The sequence below is a fragment of the Nicotiana tabacum genome, chromosome 14, assembly GCF_000715075.1.
Source record: "Nicotiana tabacum cultivar K326 chromosome 14, ASM71507v2, whole genome shotgun sequence".
NCBI lineage: Eukaryota > Viridiplantae > Streptophyta > Magnoliopsida > Solanales > Solanaceae > Nicotiana > Nicotiana tabacum.
Genome location: NC_134093.1, coordinates 36,379,871 through 36,403,702, shown reverse-complemented (window position 1 = coordinate 36,403,702; position 23,832 = coordinate 36,379,871). Strand labels below are relative to the sequence as shown.

General features: G+C 38.7%; 1 protein-coding gene and 1 pseudogene across 2 annotated transcripts; one reads left to right on the top strand and one right to left on the bottom strand.

Moving 5' to 3' along the window:
* Positions 1 to 9,512: 9,512 nt before the first annotated feature.
* LOC107780715 (putative E3 ubiquitin-protein ligase RF298) lies at positions 9,513 to 14,860 on the top strand (annotated as a pseudogene).
* A 1,408-nt stretch (positions 14,861 to 16,268) lies between these two features.
* Positions 16,269 to 21,039, bottom strand: LOC107780716 (uncharacterized). 2 transcript variants are annotated; one of them, XM_075229499.1, is made up of 6 exons: positions 18,709 to 21,032; positions 17,779 to 17,868; positions 17,619 to 17,687; positions 17,157 to 17,546; positions 17,021 to 17,080; positions 16,269 to 16,626 (listed from the first exon to the last, which is right to left on the bottom strand). In XM_075229499.1, the coding sequence occupies exon 1, from the start codon at positions 20,836 to 20,838 to the stop codon at positions 18,820 to 18,822; it is 2,019 nt and encodes a 672-aa protein (XP_075085600.1). In that variant the 5' UTR covers positions 20,839 to 21,032; the 3' UTR covers positions 16,269 to 16,626; positions 17,021 to 17,080; positions 17,157 to 17,546; positions 17,619 to 17,687; positions 17,779 to 17,868; positions 18,709 to 18,819. The 2 variants fall into 2 exon arrangements, with proteins under 2 accessions (XP_075085600.1, XP_016456775.1); XM_016601289.2 differs by lacking the exon at positions 17,021 to 17,080 and having other exon boundaries at positions 17,402 to 17,546; positions 18,709 to 21,039.
* Positions 21,040 to 23,832: the final 2,793 nt, after the last annotated feature.

The following is a 23,832-nucleotide window of genomic DNA, read 5'->3' as shown; positions in this document are numbered from 1 at the left end:
TTTTGTTGAGGCCGTTTGGACTTTGTAAAGATCTTTATATATATATATATATATATATATATATATATATATATATATATATATATATACACACAAGTCTCTTCTTTTTTTCCCTTCGTCAATTTCAAGTTTGTTTCTTTTGGTTTGCAAAGATTTCAAATGCCTTGGCACGTAGTAATAAGGTCTTGTTCGGAGGTTCAAACAAGGCTTGTTCTCAATATAATTTTTCTTTAGAACTCGTGGGGGCTTGGTATGACCGGAAGTTTCCCCCAAAATGCTTACTTAGATGTTTTTAAATTACAATTTTGCCGAGGGTAGCCTTTGAACCAGTTTGGAAATTTTGAAGGCCTTATGTTTTAGTTACGGGTTTTGGATGTCTCCAAGCTGTTTCTAGGATCGCCGTATACTTTTAAGTTAGGTTATTGCCCAATAGTCTTATTACCCCGGGCTTTGATTACCCAGCCACCTGGGCTTGCCCAGGACGATAGTCCCCGAATGGGGGTGGCCGTAGCCTTTAAAATTTGGGTACTGCCTTATAAGTTTTTGTGCCCCCAGGCTTCGACAACCCGAGCCGTCCGAGTTTGCCTTGGATGACTGTCCCCGAGTATGGTAATCTCTTGGATCCGGATAAAGGTAACCCTTGGGCCCGATGTCCTTAAGGAACAAAATGTAGTAGTTTTTAAGAGATAAAATATATATCTGCAAGGTAGAAACTTTCTTTTATTTCTGTGCGCAACATACAAGATGGCAAATGTGTACAAGCTTCGTGTTATGGCTTAAGTGATCTATGTGGGCAGGGTTCATTTGATCGTTTGGCCCTTACAATAAATCGTATCCACCAAGCCCACACTGTTCGGGCATAAAGTTTCCTTCCTTGCTAAAATCATTATCAAGGGTGATGGCCCCTAGTATTCGAGGCCGATCATAGAGATGGCTCGGATACTGTTGATGTGACCCTTGACTCATGTTCATAGCCGGTCTTCAATTCTAAGTTAGCACAATCTATTGTTGCCTCGTTAAAAACTTGCCGGAAAATTCATTTGGTACAAAACCGATTTAAAGGAAAAAGAGTGCAATGCGTGCTTTCAAGCCCAATAACTGCATCATTCTTTGGTCGTTGCCTGCAAATGTTAGTTCAATTCATAATATATGTAAAGAAAAGAATGAATGGGGTCAGACCTTAGCAGTAGTACCATTTTAAGTGGGTCACGTTCCAGTTATTTGGTAGTCGCTCACCGTTCCCTACTTCGAGTTTGCATGATCCTTTGCCGGTGATCTAGATAATTCGATATGGACTTTCCTAATTCGGTCCCAGCTTGCCTTCGTTCAGGTTTCGGGTATTTAGTGTCAGTTTTCTTAATACCAAGTCCTCGATATTAAAGTGTCGGAGGTTGGCTCTCCTGTTGTAATACCTTTCGACCCGTTATTTTTGGGCGGCCAGCCAGACGAGGGCAGCCTCGCGCCTCTCGTCTAGCAGATCTAGGCTCGTGTTCATGGCCTCGTCGTTTGACTCTTCGATCACGTATCAGAACCATAGACTCGGTTCTCCTACTTTGACCAGTATTAGTGTGTCAGCACCGTAAACCAACGAGAATGAGGTGGCCCCAGTACTAGACTTTGAGGTCGTTCGATATGCCCACAGGACTTCGGGCAAAATTTCCTTCCATTTTACTTTGGCGTCGATCAACCTCTTCTTAAGATTTTAGAGTATGGTTTTATTCGTAGACTCCGCCTGCCCGTTTCTACTAGGGTGATAGGATCCTTTTGATCTTATGGTCCTCGAAAAATTTACCCATCTTAATGTCGATAAATTGCTTCCCATTGTCACACACGATCTCGGGCGGCATTCCGAACCGGCATATTATGTGGTCCCAAATGAAGTCAATAACTTCTTTCTCCCTGACTTTCTCAATTGCCTGGGCTTCCACCCATTTAGAAAAATAGTCAGTCATAAATAATATGAATTGAGCCTTACCGGGTGCCCATGGCAGGGGGCCAACGATGTCTATTCCCTATTTTATGAATGGCCAGGGTGACAAGACCGAATGTAGCAGCTCCCCGGGCTGATGAGTCATCGGTTCATATCTCTGACATCCGTCGCATTTTCACATGAACTCTTTTGCGTCTTTTTCCATGTCGATCCAGTAGTATCCGGCTCTGATTATCTTACGAACCAATAATTCGACACCCGAATGATTCCCGCAGTTGCCTTCGTGAACTTCTCTCAAAACATACTCGGTATCTCCCGGTCTCAGGCATATGGTGAGTGGGCCATCGAACATTCTCTTGAATAGGGTGTTGTCTTCAGACAAATTGATCATGGCCGCCTTCATGCGCAGAGCTCTCGATTCTTTGGGATCCGAGGGCAAATTTTCGATCTTCAGGTAATCTATATACTTGTTTCTCCAGTCCCAGGTTAAGCTTGTCGAGTTTATCTCGACGTGACCTTCTTCTACTACCAATTTCATGAGTTGTACGACTATTCCCGAGTTGAATTCATCGTCATCAACCGACGATCCTAAGTTGGCAAGAGCATCGGCTTTGTTGTTTTGATCTTGAGGTACATGTTGCAAAGTTCATTCCTTGAACCGATGTAATGTCACCTATAGTTTATCCAAGTACCTTCGCATTCGCTCCTCTTTGACTTCGAATGTTCCATTGACTTAGTTCACCACAAGGAGGGAATCGCAATTATCTTCAATCACCTCCGGCCCCAGGCTTTTTGCCAAATCGAGACCTGCAATCATGGACTCATACTCGGCCTCGTTGTTAGTCAATTTTACAGTTCTAATAGATTGTCTAACTACATTACCCGTCGGTGGCATCAGCATGATGCCAACTCTGGACCCCTTTGTGTTCGAGGCACCATCCATAAAGAGGGTCCAGATTCCAGAGAAGGTCCCCGAGTTCAAAAACAACTCCTTCTCGACCTCAGATATTAGGTCTGGTGTGAAGTTGGCCACAAAGTCTGCCAAAATTTAAGATTTGATGGCGGTTCGGGGTCGATATCCGATATCATACCCGCTGATTTCCACGGCCCATTTAGCCAATCGTCCCGAGAGTTCGGGCTTATGCATTATGTTCCTCAACGGGTAAGTAGTCACGGGATGGCATTGAAAATATGGTTGTAACTTCCTAGAGGCTCTTAGCAAAGCGAGCGCCAATTTTTTCAGGTGAGGATACCTAGTTTCGGCCTCGCCTAGAGTCCTGCTAACATAGTAGATAGGAAATTGCATACATTCTTTTTCCCAGACTAGGACTCCACTTACTGCTATCTCGGATACCGCTAAGTATAGGTACAACTATTCATCTGCCTTCGGAGTATGAAGCAAAGGCGGGCTCGAAAGGTACCGCTTGAGTTCTTCCAAGGCTTGCTGACACTCCGGTGTCCATGAGAAATTATTCTTCTTATTCAATAACAAGAAGAACCGATGGCTCTTGTCGGAGGACCTTGAAATGAATCGGCCCGACACGACTATGCACCCCGGTTATCCTTTGAACGACCTTGACATTGTCCATCACGTTAATGTCCTCTATGGCCTTGATTTTATCGGGATTGATCTCGATTCTCGGGTTAGACACCATGAATCCGAGAAATTTCCCGGACCCGGCTCCGAATGCGCATTTCTTCGGGTTCAACTTCATATTGTATTTCTTTAATATGTTGAAGGTTTCCTTCAAATATTTCAAATGATCATCTGCTCGCAGGGACTTAACTAACATATCGTCAATGTAAACCTCCATTGATTTTTCTATTTGTTCTTCGAACATTCAATTTACTAGGCATTGGTAGGTGGCATCGGCATTTTTTAGTCCGAATGGCATTATGTTATAGCAGTAGGTGTCGTACTTAGTGATGAAGGTCATTTTTTCCTGGTCGCCCAGGTCCATCCGAATTTGGTTGTACCCGGAATAGGCATCGAGAAAGCTGAGGATCTCGTGGTCGGCCGTCGCATAGATCATGCGATCGATGTTGGGCAGATGGAAAGAGTCCTTGGGGCATGCCTTATTCAAGTCTTTGTAGTCGACACACATTCTTAATTTATTCTTTTTTAGGGACTACCACTATGTTTGCTAGCCAATCCGGGTATTTAACCTCCCGGATGGACCCTATTTTAAGGAGTTTAGATAACTCATCTTTGATGAATGCATGCTTAACTTCGGACTGAGGCCTCATTTTCTGTTTGACCGGGTGGAACTTCGGATCCAGGCTCAGCTTATGGGTAGTTATCTCCGGCAGGATCCCTGTCATGTCGAGGTGGGACCAAGATAAATAATCTATGTTAGCCACAAGGAATTTAATGAGTTTTTTCCTGAGCTCGGGATTTAATCCCATGCCCAGGTATACCTTACGATCGGGCAGGTGCTCGATCAATATGACTTGCTCCAGTTCTTCGACCGTTGATTTGGTGGCATCGAAATCATCGGGGACTATGAAGGATCTGGTAACTCCTCAATCATTGTCCTCATCTGTCCCCTGCTTCTCCGGTTCGGTCGGGGCCGGTGTCAGTGATTGCTATTTGGTCCCTTCCTTGGCGGCCAAACTCGGATCATTTGGTGTAGAAAGTGCGGATATCGGGACCACCTCGTCGACCGCGAACATCTCCTTTGTGGTCGATTGTTCTCCGTAAATTGTTTTAATCCTTCCTGACATTGGGAATTTCAACACCTGATGCAGTGTCGAGGGCACTGACCTCATGTTGTGAATCCACGGCCTCTCGAATAGAGCGTTGTATCTCATATCTCCTTCGATCACGTAGAACTTTGCTTCCTAAATGGTTCCGGCGGTGTTCACCGATAGTGTTATCTCCCCTTTTGTGGTCTCACGTGCCATGTTGAATCCATTTAGAACTCAGACTGCAGGCATAATTTGGTCTTGTAGACCCAGCTGCTCTACGACTCTCGATATGATGATATTGGCAGAGCTACCTGGATCAATTAACACACGCTTAACTCAAGATTTATTTATGAGTACAGATATTACCAGTGCATCATTGTGTGGCTTCACGATGCCTTCAGCATCCTCGTCGTTGAAAGATAAGGTTCCTTCTGGCACGTAATCTCGAGTCCATTTTTCTCTAGTGATGGACACTTTGGTGCGCTTAAACAACGGCCCCTGGGAGACGTCGACCCCACTGATGATCATGTTAATGACATGCTGAGGTTCCTCCTACTCGATCTCCTTATTAATGTCCCTATTCCTGAAATGGTTTTTGGATCGATCGCTCAGGAATTCTTGGAGATGTCCGTTGTTGAATAACCGGGCTACTTCCTCTCTCAATTGCCGGCAATATTTCGTTCTGTGGCCGTGAGTGCCGTGATACTTACACATTAGGTTTGGGTCCCTTTGGGCCGTCCGATGGCAGATACAATGGCAACAACATTGACGTTGAAGTTGTACTCAGATAACTTTGGCGCTTCCTTAGGCCTGATAGGCCTGTCGAAACTGCTTTTGCTCATGAGTCCCCGGTTATTTTGACCTCGATCGCTTATCCTTTCACTTCTCACAGGGTTTTGTCCAGACTCATTACATCTTCGGTCCCCATTATATTGTTAATATCGATCCTTATTTTATCTCGGTTCACGATCAACATCTCTTTTGGGTCTGTCGATAGCTCTGACGGGATAAACGGACCCGGAAGGGGCCCCAAGCTGATCATCTTCGACCCTAATTTTTGATTGATATTGGTTATGTACGTCGGCCCAAGTTACAGCCGGATACTCTACCAGATTTTGCTTTAACTGGTGTGAAACCAATGAGCTTCGAGTATTGAGTCCTTGGGTGAAGGCTTGAACGGCCCAATCGTCCGCGACCGGAGGCAGGTCCATTCGTTCCATTTGAAACCGGGACACGAATTCCCTGAGCATCTCATTATCTCTCTGTTTCACTTTGAAAAGGTTTGACTTCCTGTCTCGACCTTGATGGCCCCGGCGTGTGCTTCCACGAAGGAGTCTGCAAGCATAGCAAACAAGTCAATAGAATTAAGGGGTAAGTTGTGATACCAAATCATATCTCCCTTCGACAAAGTTTCCCCGAATTTTTTCAACAGGACGGACTCGATCTCATTATCCTCTAAGTCGTTCCCTTTGATGGCGCACGTGTAGGAGGTCACATGCTTATTTGGGTCGGTTGTTCTGTTGTACTTAGGAATCTCGGGCATGCGGAACTTCTTCAGGATTAGCTTCGGAGCTGTGCTCGGAGGAAAATATTTTAGAACAAACTTCTTGGAATCCAGGCCCTTCAATATCGGTGGTGCCATTGGGATTTGGTCGACCCTGGAATTGTAGGTTTCTACCTTTTTGTCATTGGCTTTGATTTTCTTTTCTCCCGATTCTACCCGATTTGTTAGTTCCTCAAGCATGTTTATGATCTCAGGGTTAGTCCCGGGTTCGGCATCACTCGACCTCTCCGTTACTGGTTCGTTTCTACGAGCGATTTCCCGGGGCGGCTCGGGCTCAACCCTGCTGGGGACGCGACTATGGTTCTGCAGATGGGCTATCGCTGCTTGTTGAGCCTGTAGAATTTCGAAGATCACTCGCAAGTTGATCCCATCTCCTTCACCGTCGTGTGTATTTTGGGCTGCCGATCGGACTCCCCTGCGGACGCTGTTCTCAGGATCGATAGGCAAATTCGCATTGATGGCCACATGTGGGTTAGCGTCAAATGGGTCTGCGGCCGGAACTCCGTTGGGATTGACAGAGGGCACCTCGTTACTGGGTACCATATCGTTGTTCTCGCCATGATGACTGGACTCAGCATCCACATTTAGAGGGCAGATTGGGAGTTCGACTTTTTAAATTTTGACCTGAAATTAAAGACACCCCAAAGAACAAGTGTAAAATAGGGTGTGTTATGAAAATTTGTATCAAATTGCCACTATTATCCTTAGCCCCACGGTGAGCGCCAAATTATTTACCCTAAAAAATGGATAACAATTAAATTTGCAAGTGATTTTAAGGATACGTGGATTAATTCGATACAAACGATAAATTGTGTTAGATTAAACAAATAAAGATGCAGTAAATTCAAACCATGTGAGGAGGATAATTCCAACCTTGATGAAATATCTACCCTCAATCCAGATTCACAATAGCAAGCACTTATGAACGAGAATAAGAGTTATAAATAACAATAAAAATAATAGTATATTACTTTGGGATGCGTGTTACAATGTGTTCAATGAATAATCAGGCCCCCTCCCTTTATATAGTAGGGGAATTCCACTCTAAGTACAATTTAATAAAAGGTAAAGGTCTCTTGTTTAACTAATTGCTGGATTCCTGTCGATACGTATTGAGATCCGCGCCGTGATACCCGATTGGTCACGGATATTACGGTCTTCCGTTAATCGTGTTCGATTGCCCAATAATGCTCTCCGAAGTCTTTTGGGATTTGAACCGATCCTTGGGTCATGGCCTCGATATACTCGAGGGAGGAGTCGTGCCCCCGGTGCCTGCATCGATGAGTCCCTTACCTCGATTCTGGCTCCCCGTCATCGCGTTCCTTACTCGATTTATTTTATCGGAAAATGGATCGGCTTATGGGTCTGGTTTCACCCGTATACAGTAATAATGATTATAACTGTTAGTTGTATACTCTACTTCGTGATTATACATGTCATGAGGATCATCAATCTACAAAATTCTATAGCTGCCTCAGCACGAACCCTTAAATATTTTATCAAATTTCTCTAATCTTGTCTCTCTCTTTTTTGAAATATACAAAGGTGACATAACTTTTACTTCTATACTATAATTTTCCAACAACTAAAAAATACCCCTTCAATCAATGAGAGGTGATAGGACTATAAATACATATATGTTATGGACTTATGGTGATTGCTACTTATCAGAATAGTTCTAACCTAATTGAATTGTTGAAATAAAGGTGTGCTTGAAACTTAAGCTTTCTTCTTTTCTTATAAATGTAAGCACGTCTAACTCATAAGTACAGAAGAAGGCTCTAAAATCAGTAGAATTTATTCAATACATCAAATGTTAAAGGAAAAAGTCAACATTTTGAAGAAATAAAAAAGCTATTGACATATCACAAGGAACAACTCCTATTTTTAATCTTTTAATATTTTTTTTGTCAATCCTGTGCAAGTCTTCTTTTTTTAAAGCAAGTACGATTTGTGATAAATTGCCTTTTTGAACTAATTAATTATCAAGCTACATATTATACTACCGTGATAAAAATTACCATAATACTAGTGAGATTTTATCTATAAACAGCTCAATTATAAGCGGATCCATGTCTATTATTTGCTTCTATAATGTAACAAATTTATCTAGCATGTGATAATAATAATGTATATTTCCAATCTGTAACAACTTCAAATTTAAAAATAAAAACATGTAAATTCAAATACACCACACTTTCTTGCAAGCAATTATTACCAATATAAAATCAAAAAACGCCACCAATAAAGTTCTAAAGAAAATTACATCATTGCATGTCATGTTTGTATCATATAGTTGTGCATCAATAGCTCTTTTCTTTTAAAATTATTCTCAATTTTCTAGTGCCTAGTTTCTATTATCAAGGTCACACACAAAGTCTAGTGGTATTAATGTGAGCGGAACTATATTTCTCACACAATGTGTACGCATTAAATTTTGGCTATTCTATTTTTTTTCTCTGTTTCTCCTTCCCCAACTCTTTGTGCGGAGAATAAGATGCGGGAATCAAGATTTAGATGGTTCGGATATGTGAAAAGCAGAGGTACAAATGCCCCAGTAAAGAGGTGTGAAAAGTTGGCCTTGAAGAGCCCAAGAAGAGATAGAGATAGGCCTAAGAAATATTGGGGAGAGGTAATTAGAGAAAATATGGCGATGCTCCACCTTACCGAGGACATGCCCATTGATAGGAAGTTGTGGAGGTTGAGATTTAGGGTAGAATGTTAGGTAGTCGAGCATTTGCCTTATTCATACCAGTAATTTTAGTGCATTACTTAGTGTTAGTGTTGTATAGTCTTATGCGTATATTTTTGTTATTTACTTGTCGTTACTTTCGCTTCAATTTTTTGATTGATTTGTTGATATTGCTGATTGTTATTACTCCTTCCTTTTCAGCCTTCATGTGCCTTTTATCCTGTTTATTTTTTAATCTTTCCTTAGTCGAGGGTACACCAGAAATATCCTCTCTACTTTCTCAGGGTAGGGGCAAAGATTGCGTATACACTACCTTTCTCAGACCACCGGTGAGATTATACTGGATTTGTTGTTGTTGAACTCTCTCTGTAATAAAAAAAAATTGTAACAAAAAAAAACTCCACGTGGGGTGGGAGTAGCTTGAGTATTGGTGTTTGGTTTGGTACAATATTAACCATAGTTAGTTCCAAACCCCATGTGATGACTCTTCCTAACCATGTCTAGTTTAATTACATGTGTACATCTCTGGTTAAAGTTATAACTCACATACAAAAATAGAAAAATAGAAAAATAGAAACAAGAAAAAGTAAAATTTCACCCAAAAATTTAGAGACAGAGAAAGAGAGAGAGGCGTTCAATGTATTAAAGCTAAAGAATAAAAATAAAAAGAAACAAACAGAAAGCCAAACAAAAACTAAGGATCTTCTCTACTCTTTTTCTCTATGCTCTTAGATTTATCCTACCTTTGATTTGCTCGAAACCTTAGCTCAAAAATCTGGTATGTATTTGATCAAATAATCTTTAAAAATCAAATCTTGATCAAATTCTCACACTCTTGTACCGATCTTATCTAAAAAAAGAATCTTTTTTTTATTCGTCGAATTTATTTTTGTTATTTTATTATGGGTTAATTTTGATTGCTGATTTGAATTGGGATTGATCGGAAGTTTGATGGGTGTGATTTAAATTCATTCAGTATTGGAAGTTTTTTTCTGGGTAATTGTTGTTCTTGATGTAAGTAACTTATTTAATTCATGTTGATTTTATTATTTTTTTGTGAAGTCATATGTATAGTTCTTGGATTGCGGAATTTGTTTGGATTATAAGATTTTAGACTTGAGCAATATATATGATCATGTTTGATATGGTTTGTTAAAAGCATTTCAATTGGAAAAAAAGCTGTTTATTAGCTTGTTTTTTCTGATGTTCTGTGACAGCTTAAGAACTGGGGTTCAGTGTTTTTGTTATAGTTATGTGCATTGGTATGAGGTCAACACATTTGTGATTTTTTAATAATTGTGAGTTAATTTCATGGGTTGATTCTGAGAAAGAAAGAATTTTTTTTGGCAGCTAAGTTATGGCATCAATGGTTGCAAAGGCATGTGCTACGACGTCGGCTCAATATTCATCGGCTTTGACAGTCTTGGAAAAAGGGAGTAGGAATAAGAGGAAATTCAGGGCGGATCCACCTCTAGCTGATCCAAATAAAATAATTTCCTCTCCGCATTTTGAGTGCACGAATTTTGAATTTTCTGCGGACAAATTTGGAATGATCCCTAGTCATGAGTTATCGAATGGTTGTGATATGTGTAGCTTGAAGCAAGACGGCTCAGAAAGTTTGAAACTTGACCTCGGATTGTCTTGCAGCGTAGGATCATCTGAAGTAGGTCCGAGTGAGCCTAGAGAGGAGGAAGTTGAAACAACTGAAGAGTTCCATGATGCCGATTGGAGTGATCTTACGGAATCCGAGCTAGAAGAGCTTGTCTTGAGCAACTTGGATACAATTTTCAGGAGTGCAATTAAAAGAATAATGGCCTTTGGTTACAATGAAGATATTGCCACAAAGGCTGTTTTAAGGTCTGGTATTTGCTATGGTTGTAAGGACATTGTGTCGAACATAGTGGAGAATACATTGGGTTTTCTTCGTAGCGGCCAAGAGATTGACTTGTGCAGGGAGCATTATTTTGAGGATTTGCAGCAGATGGAAAAGTATGTGTTGGCTGAATTGGTCTGTGTTCTGCGGGAAGTTAGGCCTTTCTTTAGCACTGGTGATGCAATGTGGTGCTTGTTAATATGTGACATGAATGTATCTCATGCTTGTGCGATGGAAAGTGATCCTTTGAGTAGTTTGGTTGCTGATGGGAATGAAAATTCCTCTGCTTCTGTGCAGCCTTATTTGCAATCCGAGGCCAAAAGTTCCGAATCCAACAATAGAATTCCCTGTAAGACAAATCCTTCAGTTGCTTGTGCACATTGTTCGTCTGAGACTTCCAATGTCGCTTCTGTAACTTGTGGGCATAGCTTTCAGTTGGAGGCGTCTGCTATGACCGGAGTTCATGATGTCAAAACCAAATCTTCATTTTTCCGAGTGGAATGATCTCAGAGAAAGATTCTTCAAGTTCTCTGTTTGACACTGTTGATAAAACATTTACGGCAGTTGGAACACCCAATCCTCCAACCGTCGACGAGGAGTTTGTTGGTAGTCGAAAGTTGTCTGGGATCACCAAAAGAGAGTACATACTTAGGCAGAAGTCCCTACATCTTGAGAAACATTACCGTACTTATGGTTCTAAAGGAGTCTGTAGGAAACTCAATGGTTTTGGTGGTTTAGTTTTAGATAATAAACTTAAGTCCATGGCAGATTCTGCCGGCATGAATATAAAGAATGCTTCATCAAAGATCAATAAGACCAGTTTTGCTGTGACTCAAGATAATATACACCATAGTATCGCAACAAATAATGGATTTTCTTCAACATCAGTATTTGGGTCCGATAATGTCAATGTTTCTGTTCCATTACCTAATGCAAATATGCCTTCTTCATTACCGCAAGTGAATACTTCACCTGCATTGCCCACTGCTGATACTGAGCTCTCGCTCTCATTCCCTACCAACTGCAACATCACCCCGATGCCTCTTCGTTATAATGCTGAGGGCGCTGTTTGTTCTCTTAATATGATTCCAAATGAAAAATCTATTGCTCAATGGGTTCCTCAAAACAAGAAAGATGAAATGATTTTGAAGTTAGTTCCAAGGGTTCGGGAGTTGCAAGGTCAGCTCCAAGAGTGGACAGAATGGGCCAATCAAAAGGTTATGCAAGCTGCTCGTAGACTGAGTAAAGACAAAGCTGAGCTTAAGACACTTCGGCAAGAAAAAGAGGAGGTGGAGAGGCTTAAGAAAGAGAAGCAGAGTTTGGAAGAAAATACCATGAAAAAGCTGGCCGAGATGGAGAATGCCTTGTGTAAAGCTAGCGGACAAGTCGAACGAGCTAATGCTACTGTTCGTAGGCTTGAAATTGAGAATGCTGTACTAAGGAGGGAAATGGAAGCTGCCAAATTGCGTGCAGCAGAGTCAGCTGCGAGCTGTCAGGAAGTATCACAGAGGGAAAAGAAGACGCTCATGAAGTTCCAGTCCTGGGAGAAGCAGAAAGCTATATTTCAGGATGAACTTATAGCTGAAAGACGAAAGCTGGTGGAACTGCAACAACGGCTGGAGCAAGCTAGAGATGTTCAAAACCAGCTCGAGGTATGTTTACTGGGGGTTTAAGATCATAAATGCTTCACAAGATGCTTCTTGCCAAAAAAGTATAGGCCTTTAGCTAAGTAAAAAAGGCTGTAATGTCTAGTTATGTACTAGGACCTTTAACCTTTAATTCTTAAAGAGGAATTTTTTTTGCATAACTTAGGTAAAAGGATGCTAATTAACAAGCTTAATGCTAGTAAATTGTGTTTAAGGTCATATACAATGCCCAATAAAGTCGGTGAATAAGTGGTATTGTGGTAGCTGGGCTCTCCTCAGTCGGACATGTGCATCAGTCATTGGCAAACTGACATCTCTGTAGAAGCTACATGCAATCTGACTTCTGTGATGGGGATTGGTTTTTTTTCCTATATAAGGAATTAACCTAATCTCTCTCTCTCTCTCTCTCTCTCTCTCTCTCTCTCTCTCTCTCTCTCTCTCTCTCTCTCTCTCAGATGGGGATTTGGTACTTTTTTTCCTACTTGAGAGAAAAAACTAATAATATAAATGAACCTCTTCTATGTGTTTGCTTAAAAATGACTCGACGTGGTTTTTGAACCCCTCTCTCTCTCTCTCTTCTTTATTTTACTAACTTGTGTAATTTTAGAATCTGAAAAATGAACAAGGGAACTTTGGTCTGCTGGATTCTTTATCTGAGAGTAGCTTGACTCTCGTCTGTGCAAATTTCTATATGTATAAGCAAGAGTTGGGATCAAGAAGCATCTAACTAATGCAAGATCTTTTCTGCATCTTTTGGCTTTGTTCTGTTAGTAGGTGTGCATAGCATGTATGTGCAGTGCCATTTTACTCACTTTGTAATAGGGTGTTTTTGAAGTGGGATAGCTTATTGTCTAAGGACAATGGGAATGAGGTATCTCCACCTCTCATAGCGTCTTCTCGCATTTTTATTCATGTGTTGAAATCAATATGCTTTGACATTGATGTCTGATACGGACATAATGTTTCAGAAGACATCTCATGTGATACCTTGATGTGGTTAACTTTTAAAGAAATTTATCAAATGGATCTTGAGACGTAATGTAGATAAAATGGTACTATGTAGAGTTACAGTAATAGGTTATTGGCACTTGCCTCCTACATGCATCATTGCAGTTGGAGGGCTCTTACAATATTTTGCAGAAGCTTGAACGGATATATTTTTATTTCTTGCTTCACTTGAGACTTCACATTTTCCATTTTCTTAACTCTTAACATGATCTTCGAGTTTGTTTCACCCTTGCCAAAGTATTGGTAAAAGCAAATCAGTATCACAAAGAATATTTGTTTCCAATGGAGCATGTTTTGAAAAGTTTGACAAGAGAGGGATAGCCTTGTGAAAAGGACCTTATACCTCCAACCATGAGTTTAGGGGTTCGAGTCACCTAGGGAAAGTGGGGAAGGGTCACTTTTTGGGAACGAGGGGTTTTGGGTGGGGTGGGGTGGGGTGTGGGGGTTGTGGTTTACCTTATCAAAGAAATTTTATGTCTCTGATCAGAACCATATAGCTCTTACACTTGTGTTTTTGCCTTTTGATATAGTATGAATTTGCTAACGACAAACGGTAAAGGGAAGTGGTTGGCTTTGCAGGTCTTTCATAGATCTTTATACTTTCAACTGATGTTCTTATACTAATGTGATTTCTCCAGATGAGCTGTGCTCTTACCGACAAGCCAATGTCTTGCAGGGTAGATGGAAGCAGGAAGAAAAGGCGAATGAAGACTTACTTAGGCAGGCTAGTTCAGTAAGGAAAGAGAGAGAACAGATTGAAACTTCAGCCAAATCAAAGGAGGATATGACCAAATTAAAAGCTGAAAGTAGCTTACAGAAGTTTAAAGATGATATTGAAAAGCTAGAAAAGGAAATATCCCAGCTCAGACTAAAGACCGATTCTTCAAAGATAGCCGCTCTTAAAAGAGGCATAGATGGAAGCTATGCTAGCAAACTGGGAGACTTTAGAAATGCTTCATTACAAAAGGACACTCAAATGCCTTATATCTCCTCAACGGTGACAGATTTTGAGGAATACTCTCGGGATGGAGGGGTAAAACGAGAGCGTGCGTGTGTGATGTGTTTGTCCGAGGAGATGTCTGTGGTTTTTCTACCATGTGCTCATCAGGTGGTATGCACGACATGCAACGAGCTCCATGAGAAGCAGGGAATGAAAGAATGTCCTTCTTGTAGGAGCCTGATCCAGCAGCGGATTTCTGTGCGTTATGCCCGTACTTAAACGTCACTTCAGGGAATGAGTTAAAGCTATCAAAATAATGATTCATGAAACTTCATAATGAATAATGCATTTGTGTGGCCCCTTTCGGAAGTCTGGACAATTATGCTTGCAATATGTGACTGTTTTCAAGAATGAAAAAGTAACATAAAAAAGAAAAGCAAAAACAAAAAGAGAAAAGAGTGTTAAGTGTGGCCTTTGTAAATCATCTATTCCCTTTCGAATAAAACTTGAGTTTTCCTCCTTGTCTTCTTTAATAAATGTTTTTTTATCGACAATATGTTTAAAGTGAACTTGGCCAATACTGTGCTCACTATTGCTGTGATCTTCTCTGAATTTGTGCATTAGAGAGAGGATCTCTTATCTGCAGCTTATGAATGCACTCTTTGTACGTTATGTGACACATTGTATATACTGGGCACTTCAATTTCTGCACGCTTACATAAAATGATTTTCTTGGCCTCTGAAAACAACCTAAGACACAAGGCATTGGTATGCAGAGTTACCTGTGCGGTACTAGCGCCAGTGACAGGTAGCAGGTATTCAGTGCCAGTGACAGGTAGCAGGTATTTAGTGAAATTGTCGCAGTACGTACAAAATGGCAAGGGCGTCAGCGTTACACCCGACCAAAAAAAAAAAAAAAAAGCTAAGACACCAGGGTACAGAACTGCTAATACCACTGAAAATGCACGTCTCCCCTTTCACCCTTGTGACAAAAATGATCAAAATTGTTACTGATATAACGAGAACTGAAACTATTAATCATGTTCTATTTGTGTCAAGCTCAAGCTCTTCAAATAGCGCCTTAAGGAAAATCTAATGGGCAATTAGTTTTGTTTCATAATAGATGCAATCGTTCTGCCTTGAAATAATTAATTTTCACTTTTCTCACGAGTCAAATAATTATTTTTCACTTTGTTTCTCCGGAGTCAAACCAAGCGATGAATTTCCTGCAGCATATAAATGACTTTTTTTTTTAAACAGCTAGTGAATTTTCATTAAATTGTACATATCATGTAATCATCAGATACAACGGTTCCTCAAATGATAGGCTATTCACTACTCTTTCAGCGAGAATTTGCTCAAGTTCTATAACTGCACTTATCATATCATTAATCATATAGTGCATAGTTATGTGTATTGGTGTAATACATGATAGAATTGATATTCATTTGAAAAATGTTAAACTCCTATGCAAGAATACATATCAAAAAATGAAGTTTGTATCATCTTCCCTGCCCCGGAAAGGGATCAAAGAAAGGTAGACTGCTTCTCTCCCGGACGAATGACGACTTATGTAGTGGTTGGCCTTCCTACTAGAATGCCTTCTTGGTCGAAGAGCCTTTTTTTTTTTTTTACTAGTAAGGGCGCAGGAAGCAAAAAACTTGAGCAAAGGCAGTTTTCGTCTTCTCCACCCTCTCCTTTTCAAGGGAGAGACTGCATCCCTTCCCTTCGGTAGGTTATTTTGGTTTCCAAAGAATTATGTTTGAAGCATTATAAAACTGGTTAAATTTTCTTATATCAACTAATTAAGCCAATAAACCAACTTGAGACAAAGAAATAAGCATTTAATAAAGCAAAAAAGCGCAAAAAAATGACAAGGTTCCTATGGCTTGATGCGAAAAGCGGAAAGTGAAAAGCACAATCCACGACAAAAAAGTAGCAAACATAAATTGATTTACTATAGTGATCAAATTGCAATTGCAATAACCAATTTCAGTACAATAATGCCTTGAGATTCAAAGAACATGTCGTTTCTCGTTGGATTAGTTTGTATTTCGTTCTCTGAAAACACATATTTCTATGAAGTGCATAGCTTCACCTGTGAAGTGGTAATCCCAGGCTTTGCATCGCTCATTGCTTTAAGCGAGGAAGCGATGGCTTTTAAAAACAATGCAAGGGAGATTGGCCTAGCAGGACGTGTTTTATATCTGGTACAATCCCGGTTGGATAAGCCATATACCAGCTTTCATGGGGTGCAACAACGCCATCTTCTCAAGACTGTATTGCTGCAACGTTGAAGAACAAGATACACAGTTCATCAGAATAATGATTAATGAATAGGACTAATAATTATTAGGCAACAGAGCACATATATAAATGGAACTTGGATGAAAGTAATCATGTTCGGCATGACCAGTTCACGCTGACATTACCTATCTTTTAATTAATTTCCCCTTTTTCTGTTTGTTTTTTTCTTCTCTTTATTTTCTGTTTTTTTTTTTTTGGTCTTTTCTTTGTTTATTTTATTTTGCTAATGATGATATGAGTTGAGTTTAATAAAAAGAATGAGGATTCATATTGCCGACCCCAACTTGTTTGGGACTGGGCATAATTGTTGTTGTTCTTTCTTTTCTTTTTTGGTTTATTCTTGGATTTTCAAAATTCTAAAAAATAAAATACCCATCTCTCCTCCAGCAGTGCACCCATCCTCCTGAGCTTTAGCTACAGAAATTTCCAATACTGCAGCAAATAGCAGGTATAAATGTTAAATTTTGCCCGCAATAGCTAACTCGTGGAAAAGCTCAGTTGGCCTAACCATATCCGCGGCTGAAACATTTAGTGTTTGCTATCAAATAACCATAATTTCTGTACTCCTTAAGTCAGTCAAAGGCTTCTCCACTGAAGATCTAGTTCAGACTCCACCCAGTGATAATCACACAAAATAAAGCAACTTGATATGTTGCTTCTGCAACATCTCGCAGTCACCAACCACACACACTGACAGTCCAAGCTTTATAGAAACATAACAGACAAAAGCATTCAGTTAGGTAAATTCAGTACCTCCACCTTGCTCATAATCTCTGGCTGTCAGAGCAGCAAGAACAATCGAGCCGAGCCCCAGGCTACATGAAATCTTCTTTAACACCATTTGACAAATAACACAAGCAAGGTATTATAGTATCACTCAGCAATTAGCAAACCAAACCTGCACGAGAGAGTGAGTTAATCAAAATCTTTGCAAATCAATCATGTTATATGGAGGTAACACTATACATACCATATTTTATGGATTCCGGTTCCTGTATTATCACTTCCAGCAACTCTTCCAGGGTTCGATATCCTCCTCCTACACTCAGTAAAGGAAAAATGACATTGATACGCCAGCACCAGAGAGCATTTATAGCTCAAAACGATAGTTTATTCTTTCGGGCACTTACCTGGAAGACAAAAGAAGCATCCGCCTAGTGACCTAATCCAGCTTTACACTCGTTAGTCATATCTCTGGTGCTTTCACTGGATAACTGTCACTGCAAATCATGCCAACGGTAAATATTACAGTCGAAATCACTTCAGACAGTCAGATGGACTCCTAACAAGAAAGAATTTCTGAAATGAAGTTTATTTGGTCTATGAAGTTTCAAATTTTCTACATATTGATCTTTTTCAATGCAGTAATGACACAATATACAGCCAAAACAGCAACCAAAGTTTAGATTAATTCCAGGTCCCTTTTGCAGTTTTTCAATACTTCTACTGCAAATGTAAAGTTCTAAGCTCAAATATGATCTTATCCCTCGTATCAACACCTATGATTAAAACACTTGCTCGTAAAAAATATATCAACAGACAAATCAACAGGATCAGTGAGACAACATAGTGTAGTGTCGTGAGTTCAAAATTCCAAGAGTCTATATTCACAAAATTTTTGGCTTATAAGTTCCTTTTAAAGCCTTCTTTATTTATGGATCTCTATAACAACCAAAGTATATGCTCTGTATCGCGCATCAAAAGGGAGATAACTAGCTCGTAGGAGTTCAACAACCTATTTCATCTCAGATCAATAAAAATAGAAAAACCAACTTACAGTTCAAAAGTAGAAGAAAAATCTCCAAAAGTTGAGATCAACTTTATATTTATAAGAATTGCAATTGTTTACCCACACAGAACATAATCCCCCGGAAACCCCCACTTCTCCCCACTTCTTTTCAAATCCTATAAACAGTGACCACTCTTTTAGAACCAAATTGAGTGACCCAGAAAAGGAGGAAAAAGGGAAAAAACTGTAAAGAAAACGCTAAAACCAGCAACCTGACAGAACAGCAGTCCATTTGAACATGTCGATCATTTAGATGGAGTTTAGGCGGTACCTTTACGGAATCCTCATTCTTAGATCACTCATCATCTTAGCTATTCTGAGAGAGTAAGCTCCGATTAGTGCACTTTAATATACATAGAATAAACTGCCAAATCAAGTCATCTCAACCGACTGCAACAGCCAACTCCTGGGTTTCATCTGAGCTGGATGTGCCAACATCAAGGTTAGTAAACGTGCCCGCGTGCACATTTCTGACGTTTACATGATGAACCAGTTCATTGGTCATTTCATTGTATGCTTCCCTTGGAAGGATTCCGGAATTTGAAACATTAGTTAATAGAGTTAAGAATGAAGCAGAATGGCGGTGGGATCTATACAGGAGATTTTTCATCAACCTCAGATTAAAATGGTCAACTTCAATACTAGCATCAACCATTTCAAGTAGGATCTCTTTAACCATGCAAACATCACTTCTTTTACAAAAACCTGAGAGAATCTGATTATAGGTCTGTTTACTTGGCGCTAGACCAACCTCCTTCATTTGGAGGAACATGGCATATGCTTTTCCAACTTGACCACCAGTGAGTAGTCCACTAATGGCAATAGTGTAAGAAACATCATCCAGTTGGGACTTCTCTGAAGCAGCTTTCTTGATTAAGCTAACAGCTTTGTGAAATTTACCAGATTTTATTAGCCCATTTATTATCACAGTAATTATATGAGAATCAAGCCCAACGTGACTTCTAACAAGTCCACAGTACACCTTGACTGCCTCTCCTATCCTACCTGACCTGCATAATCCAGTCAGTAATCCGGCAAAGGTGTACTTATCTGCTAGGAAACCTCTATCCATCATGTCATTGTAAAATTCAATAGCACCAGCAGGATAACCAGCTTTGCAGAAATAGCTAAGGAAAGAGTTACATGCAACTAAATCAGGTTGGATCTCGAAGCCAGTTATGAGCAGAGGTAATTCAACATATTGCTTAGAGAGACAGACAGTTGTAATCAAAGAACAAAGAGTATAAGAATCGGGTGTTAGTCCTTGCTCCCGCAAAAGGAAGAAAGCATTAGTTGCATCTTCATACCTTCCCATTTTAGAGAGGCTATCTATTAACACGTTACAAAGAACCAAATCAGGGAAGCATCCTCTTGATTCCATGGTATTCAAGATCCCAAATGCCTTGCTTGGCATCTGGGACTCAAAAAATCCCTTGATCAACGACGTGCAAGTTACAACATTTGGCGAATAGCCACTCTCTACCATCTTGTCAAGCAAGTGAGTCGCAGCATCCATGTTGCCAGCTTTACAATATCCATCTATTAATATACCCCAAACTCTATCGGATACAGGAACACCCAAAACCATCATTAGACCTAATATTTGTTTTGCCTCTGCTATCCGACCTCTTTTACAGTAACAACTCAAAATCACAGAAAATGTCTCCTCATTAGGATAATAGCTTTTCCTCAACATAATCTTAAGCACATCCTGAAGATTAACAAAATCATTGAGCTTACACAAGTTACACACAGCAATGCTATAAGTTAAAAAATTTGGAACCTGGGTTTCTTTCAAAACTCTAAGTGCCACTTCGACACGCTCAATCTTGAACAATACATCCATTACAATGTTCCTAGAAAAAGTATTTGGAGTATAACCATAACTCAATATTTCCTCAAACGCCTCGAAGACCCTATCATACATTCCGCCAAACCAGTAAATTCTCAACAAAAACATCAAAGTTTGTGGCTTTATTACACAACCAACCTCCTCCAATTCCTTAACTATCCCTTTCACTGTTCTAAACCTCTGTGTCAACCGAGAAACAATACTAATCATATGGGTCAATGTGGCCCTGTCATGAAAGTAATTATGTTGTTTTGCACACCATAAGAAAAAGGAAAATGCAAGAATGTCAGAACGGCAATTTGATATAGTTTTATGTACAATTCTAGGGGTAAGGATGATTCTTGAGGAAAAATAACTTTGTGGGTCATCAGAAAAACATTCAATGGAACTATCTGGAAACTTCTGGTAATGTCTAGAGGAAAAAGAACCTTGTGGGTCATGAGAAAAATATTGAATTTGTGAACATAGACGTTGGAATGAGGCTAAAGATTCCATTTTGAGCATTCGATGTGAAGCAACTTTTCCAGTGGAGAACCATATCCATAACATTTCCAGTATATAACACCAAGAAACGCAAAATGCAGCATATAAAGAACATAGGGGAGAGATTTGGGCGGTATTATTTCGACCCTTTGGACTAAATTGACGAGTTTCGTGAGGACGGAGCTTGGAAGTACGGCTATGTGCTGGTAAAACCCTAGAAGACGACCAAAAAACCCCCCCCTAGAAGAGATTACCCGACTGAGTCCAAGACCCGAATATTGGCGCCTGCTATTTTTGGGCTTTTGAATATTGACGCGCACTTGTTAAAAATTGCATGGGGCACCCTTTTTAACTTATAGCCGTTTTATTTTTCCATTTGCATCCGTATGATTTTTTTGTTAAAAATATTTTTAAAAGATGATTTTGTCCTTCTTTAATAAAAGACTATTGACAAAATTGTAGACTGCACGATAAACTTCAGCATATTTTGGTATGAAATTTTAGCAAATAAACTAAATAACTCCAGCATGCATTAGAAAAAACTAATTAGAAAATTACATACTGCAAGACAAAAACTTAAGCATGTTTAGTCTGAAGTTTTAGCAAATGAACTAAAAAACTTCAGCTTGTTTAGACTGAAGTTTCGGATAAAACTCATGACAAAATTGTAGACTGCATGACAAAACTTCAGCATATTTTGGTATGAAATTTTAGCAAATGAACTAAATAACTTCAGCATGCATTAGCAAAAACTCATTAGAAAAAATTTCAGCTTGTTTAGACTGAAGTTTCGGATAAAAACTCATGACAAAAATGTAGACTGCATGACAAAACTTCAGCATGTTTTGGTATGAAATTTTAGCAAATGAACTAAATAACTTCAGCATGTATTAGCAAAAACTCATTACAAAAAACTTCAGCTTGTTTAGACTGAAATTTCGAATAAAACTCATGACAAAACTGTAGACTGCATGACAAAACTTCAGCATATTTTAGTATGAAGTTTTAGCAAATGAACTAAATAACTTCAGCATGCATTAGCAAAAACTCATTAGAAAATTACATACTGCAAGACAAAAACGTAAGCATGTTTAGTCTAAAGTTTTAGCAAATGAACTAAAAAACTTAAGCATGTTTAGTCTGAAGTTTTAGCAAATGAACTAAAAAACTTAAGCATGTTTAGTCTGAAATTTTAGCAAATGAACTAAATAACTTCAGCATGCATTAGCAAAAACTCATTAGAAAATTACATACTACAAGACAAAAACTTAAGCATGTTTAGTCTGAAATTTTAGCAAATGAACTAAAAAACTTAAGCATGTTTAGTCTGAAGTTTTAGCAAATGAGCTGAAAAACTTAAGTATGTTTAGTCTGAAGTTTTAGGAAATGAACTAAACAACTTAAGCATGTTTAGTCTGGAGTTTTAGCAAAAGAACTAAAAAAACTTAAGCATATTTAGTCTGAAATTTTAGCAAATGAACTAAATAACTTCAGCATGTTTAGACTGAAGTTTCAGATAAAACTCATGACAAAACTGTAGATTGCAGGATAAATAACTTCAGCATGCATTAGCATGAAGTTTTAGCTTCAACATGAAACAATTTCATGCTACATTAGCATGAAATTTTAGATTCAAGGTGAAACAATTTCATGCAAGTGTGATTCTGAAGATGAATATGGACAAGTTTCTGATTTTTTGATAAAGCTACTGAGAGGAGATGAGGAGATCCTTTTTCACGAATGAGGTTGCAGATCACGCGATTAATGCATGGTGCAAGTTTTATAGCTTTTGTCAGGGGTGTAATTATCATATTATTACGGATTTTTTGTCCGCTGGCTACCAAATTAATAATTTTTAAAAATAAGGTACAAGTTAAAAGGTGACACAAATATAGGGTACGACTGCAAATCCCCACTTGTTCATCCAAATAATTACGTAACAATTAGCTGAGTTGGCCATTTTTTAAATTATAGCAAAATAGCCACTGATCCGATTAAATTGACTTGTTTTCCCCCAACTAAAATATGGAGTAACTCCAACAATCAATATTGGTGTCCGAAACTTTGACAAGTAAAATCCCAATAAATAATATTGAAATTAAAAAAATTGTTGAACTTTCAAACCTAAGAATGATTCCTGATTTTTTAACATTTACTAGTACAAAAAATCAAGAACAATTCCAGATTTTTGAATTCATAGTGTACTTTAACAATTTTAAATATTTAATAATAGTATAAAATCTAAATTAAATCCATGAACGATTCCTAGTTTTTGAACCTTTACTAGTGTAAATCCTAAACAATTCAGGAACAATTCATTATTTTTGAATTCACATTATATTCAGTAATTTTTAATCTTTAAATATAAAATCCAGAAAAAATAACTTATTTGCAAACCTTTACTAGTGCAAAAGCCAAAAAAATCTAAGAATGATTCATGATTTTTGAATTCATACTATACTTCATGAATTTTTAACTTTTAAATACAAAATTCAAGAAAAATAATTATTTTTTGAACATTTACTAGTACAAAATCCAAAAAAAAAAAATAGGAATGATCATGTTTTTTGAATTCATATTATACGCCAACAACTGAGAACTACAACTTCACGTCATTTAAACTCCTGAAATAATTCTTGGATTTTGAACTTATACATATTCAAAGTTCAATAGTCATTTTTGCAGTTGTTTTGTATTTTAGATGGGGATATTTTTGTCCCAGCTTAAATTTTGCATTAATAAGTGACTACTTTGTCAATATTATTTAAAATATGGCTCAACTGCAATAACCGACCCAAAAAGTAGCTTTATCAAGATCATTCAATAATTACACATATTGCCCCCCTAAGGGACTGGTCTTTAAAATATTTCCTATTTTTCTTGTGTTACAAAAATAGGTTTCTTTTTCATTAAGAATGCCATAGTTCCTTGGTATAAGAATCTTTAAATTCTTATTTATGGTTATAAATTGAAAGTTAATAATTAATTATTGTTAAAATTATTTGAATGTTGATAATTTATGCTTAAATTTTTGTTTCAAGCACTGATTTAGTGTTTTAC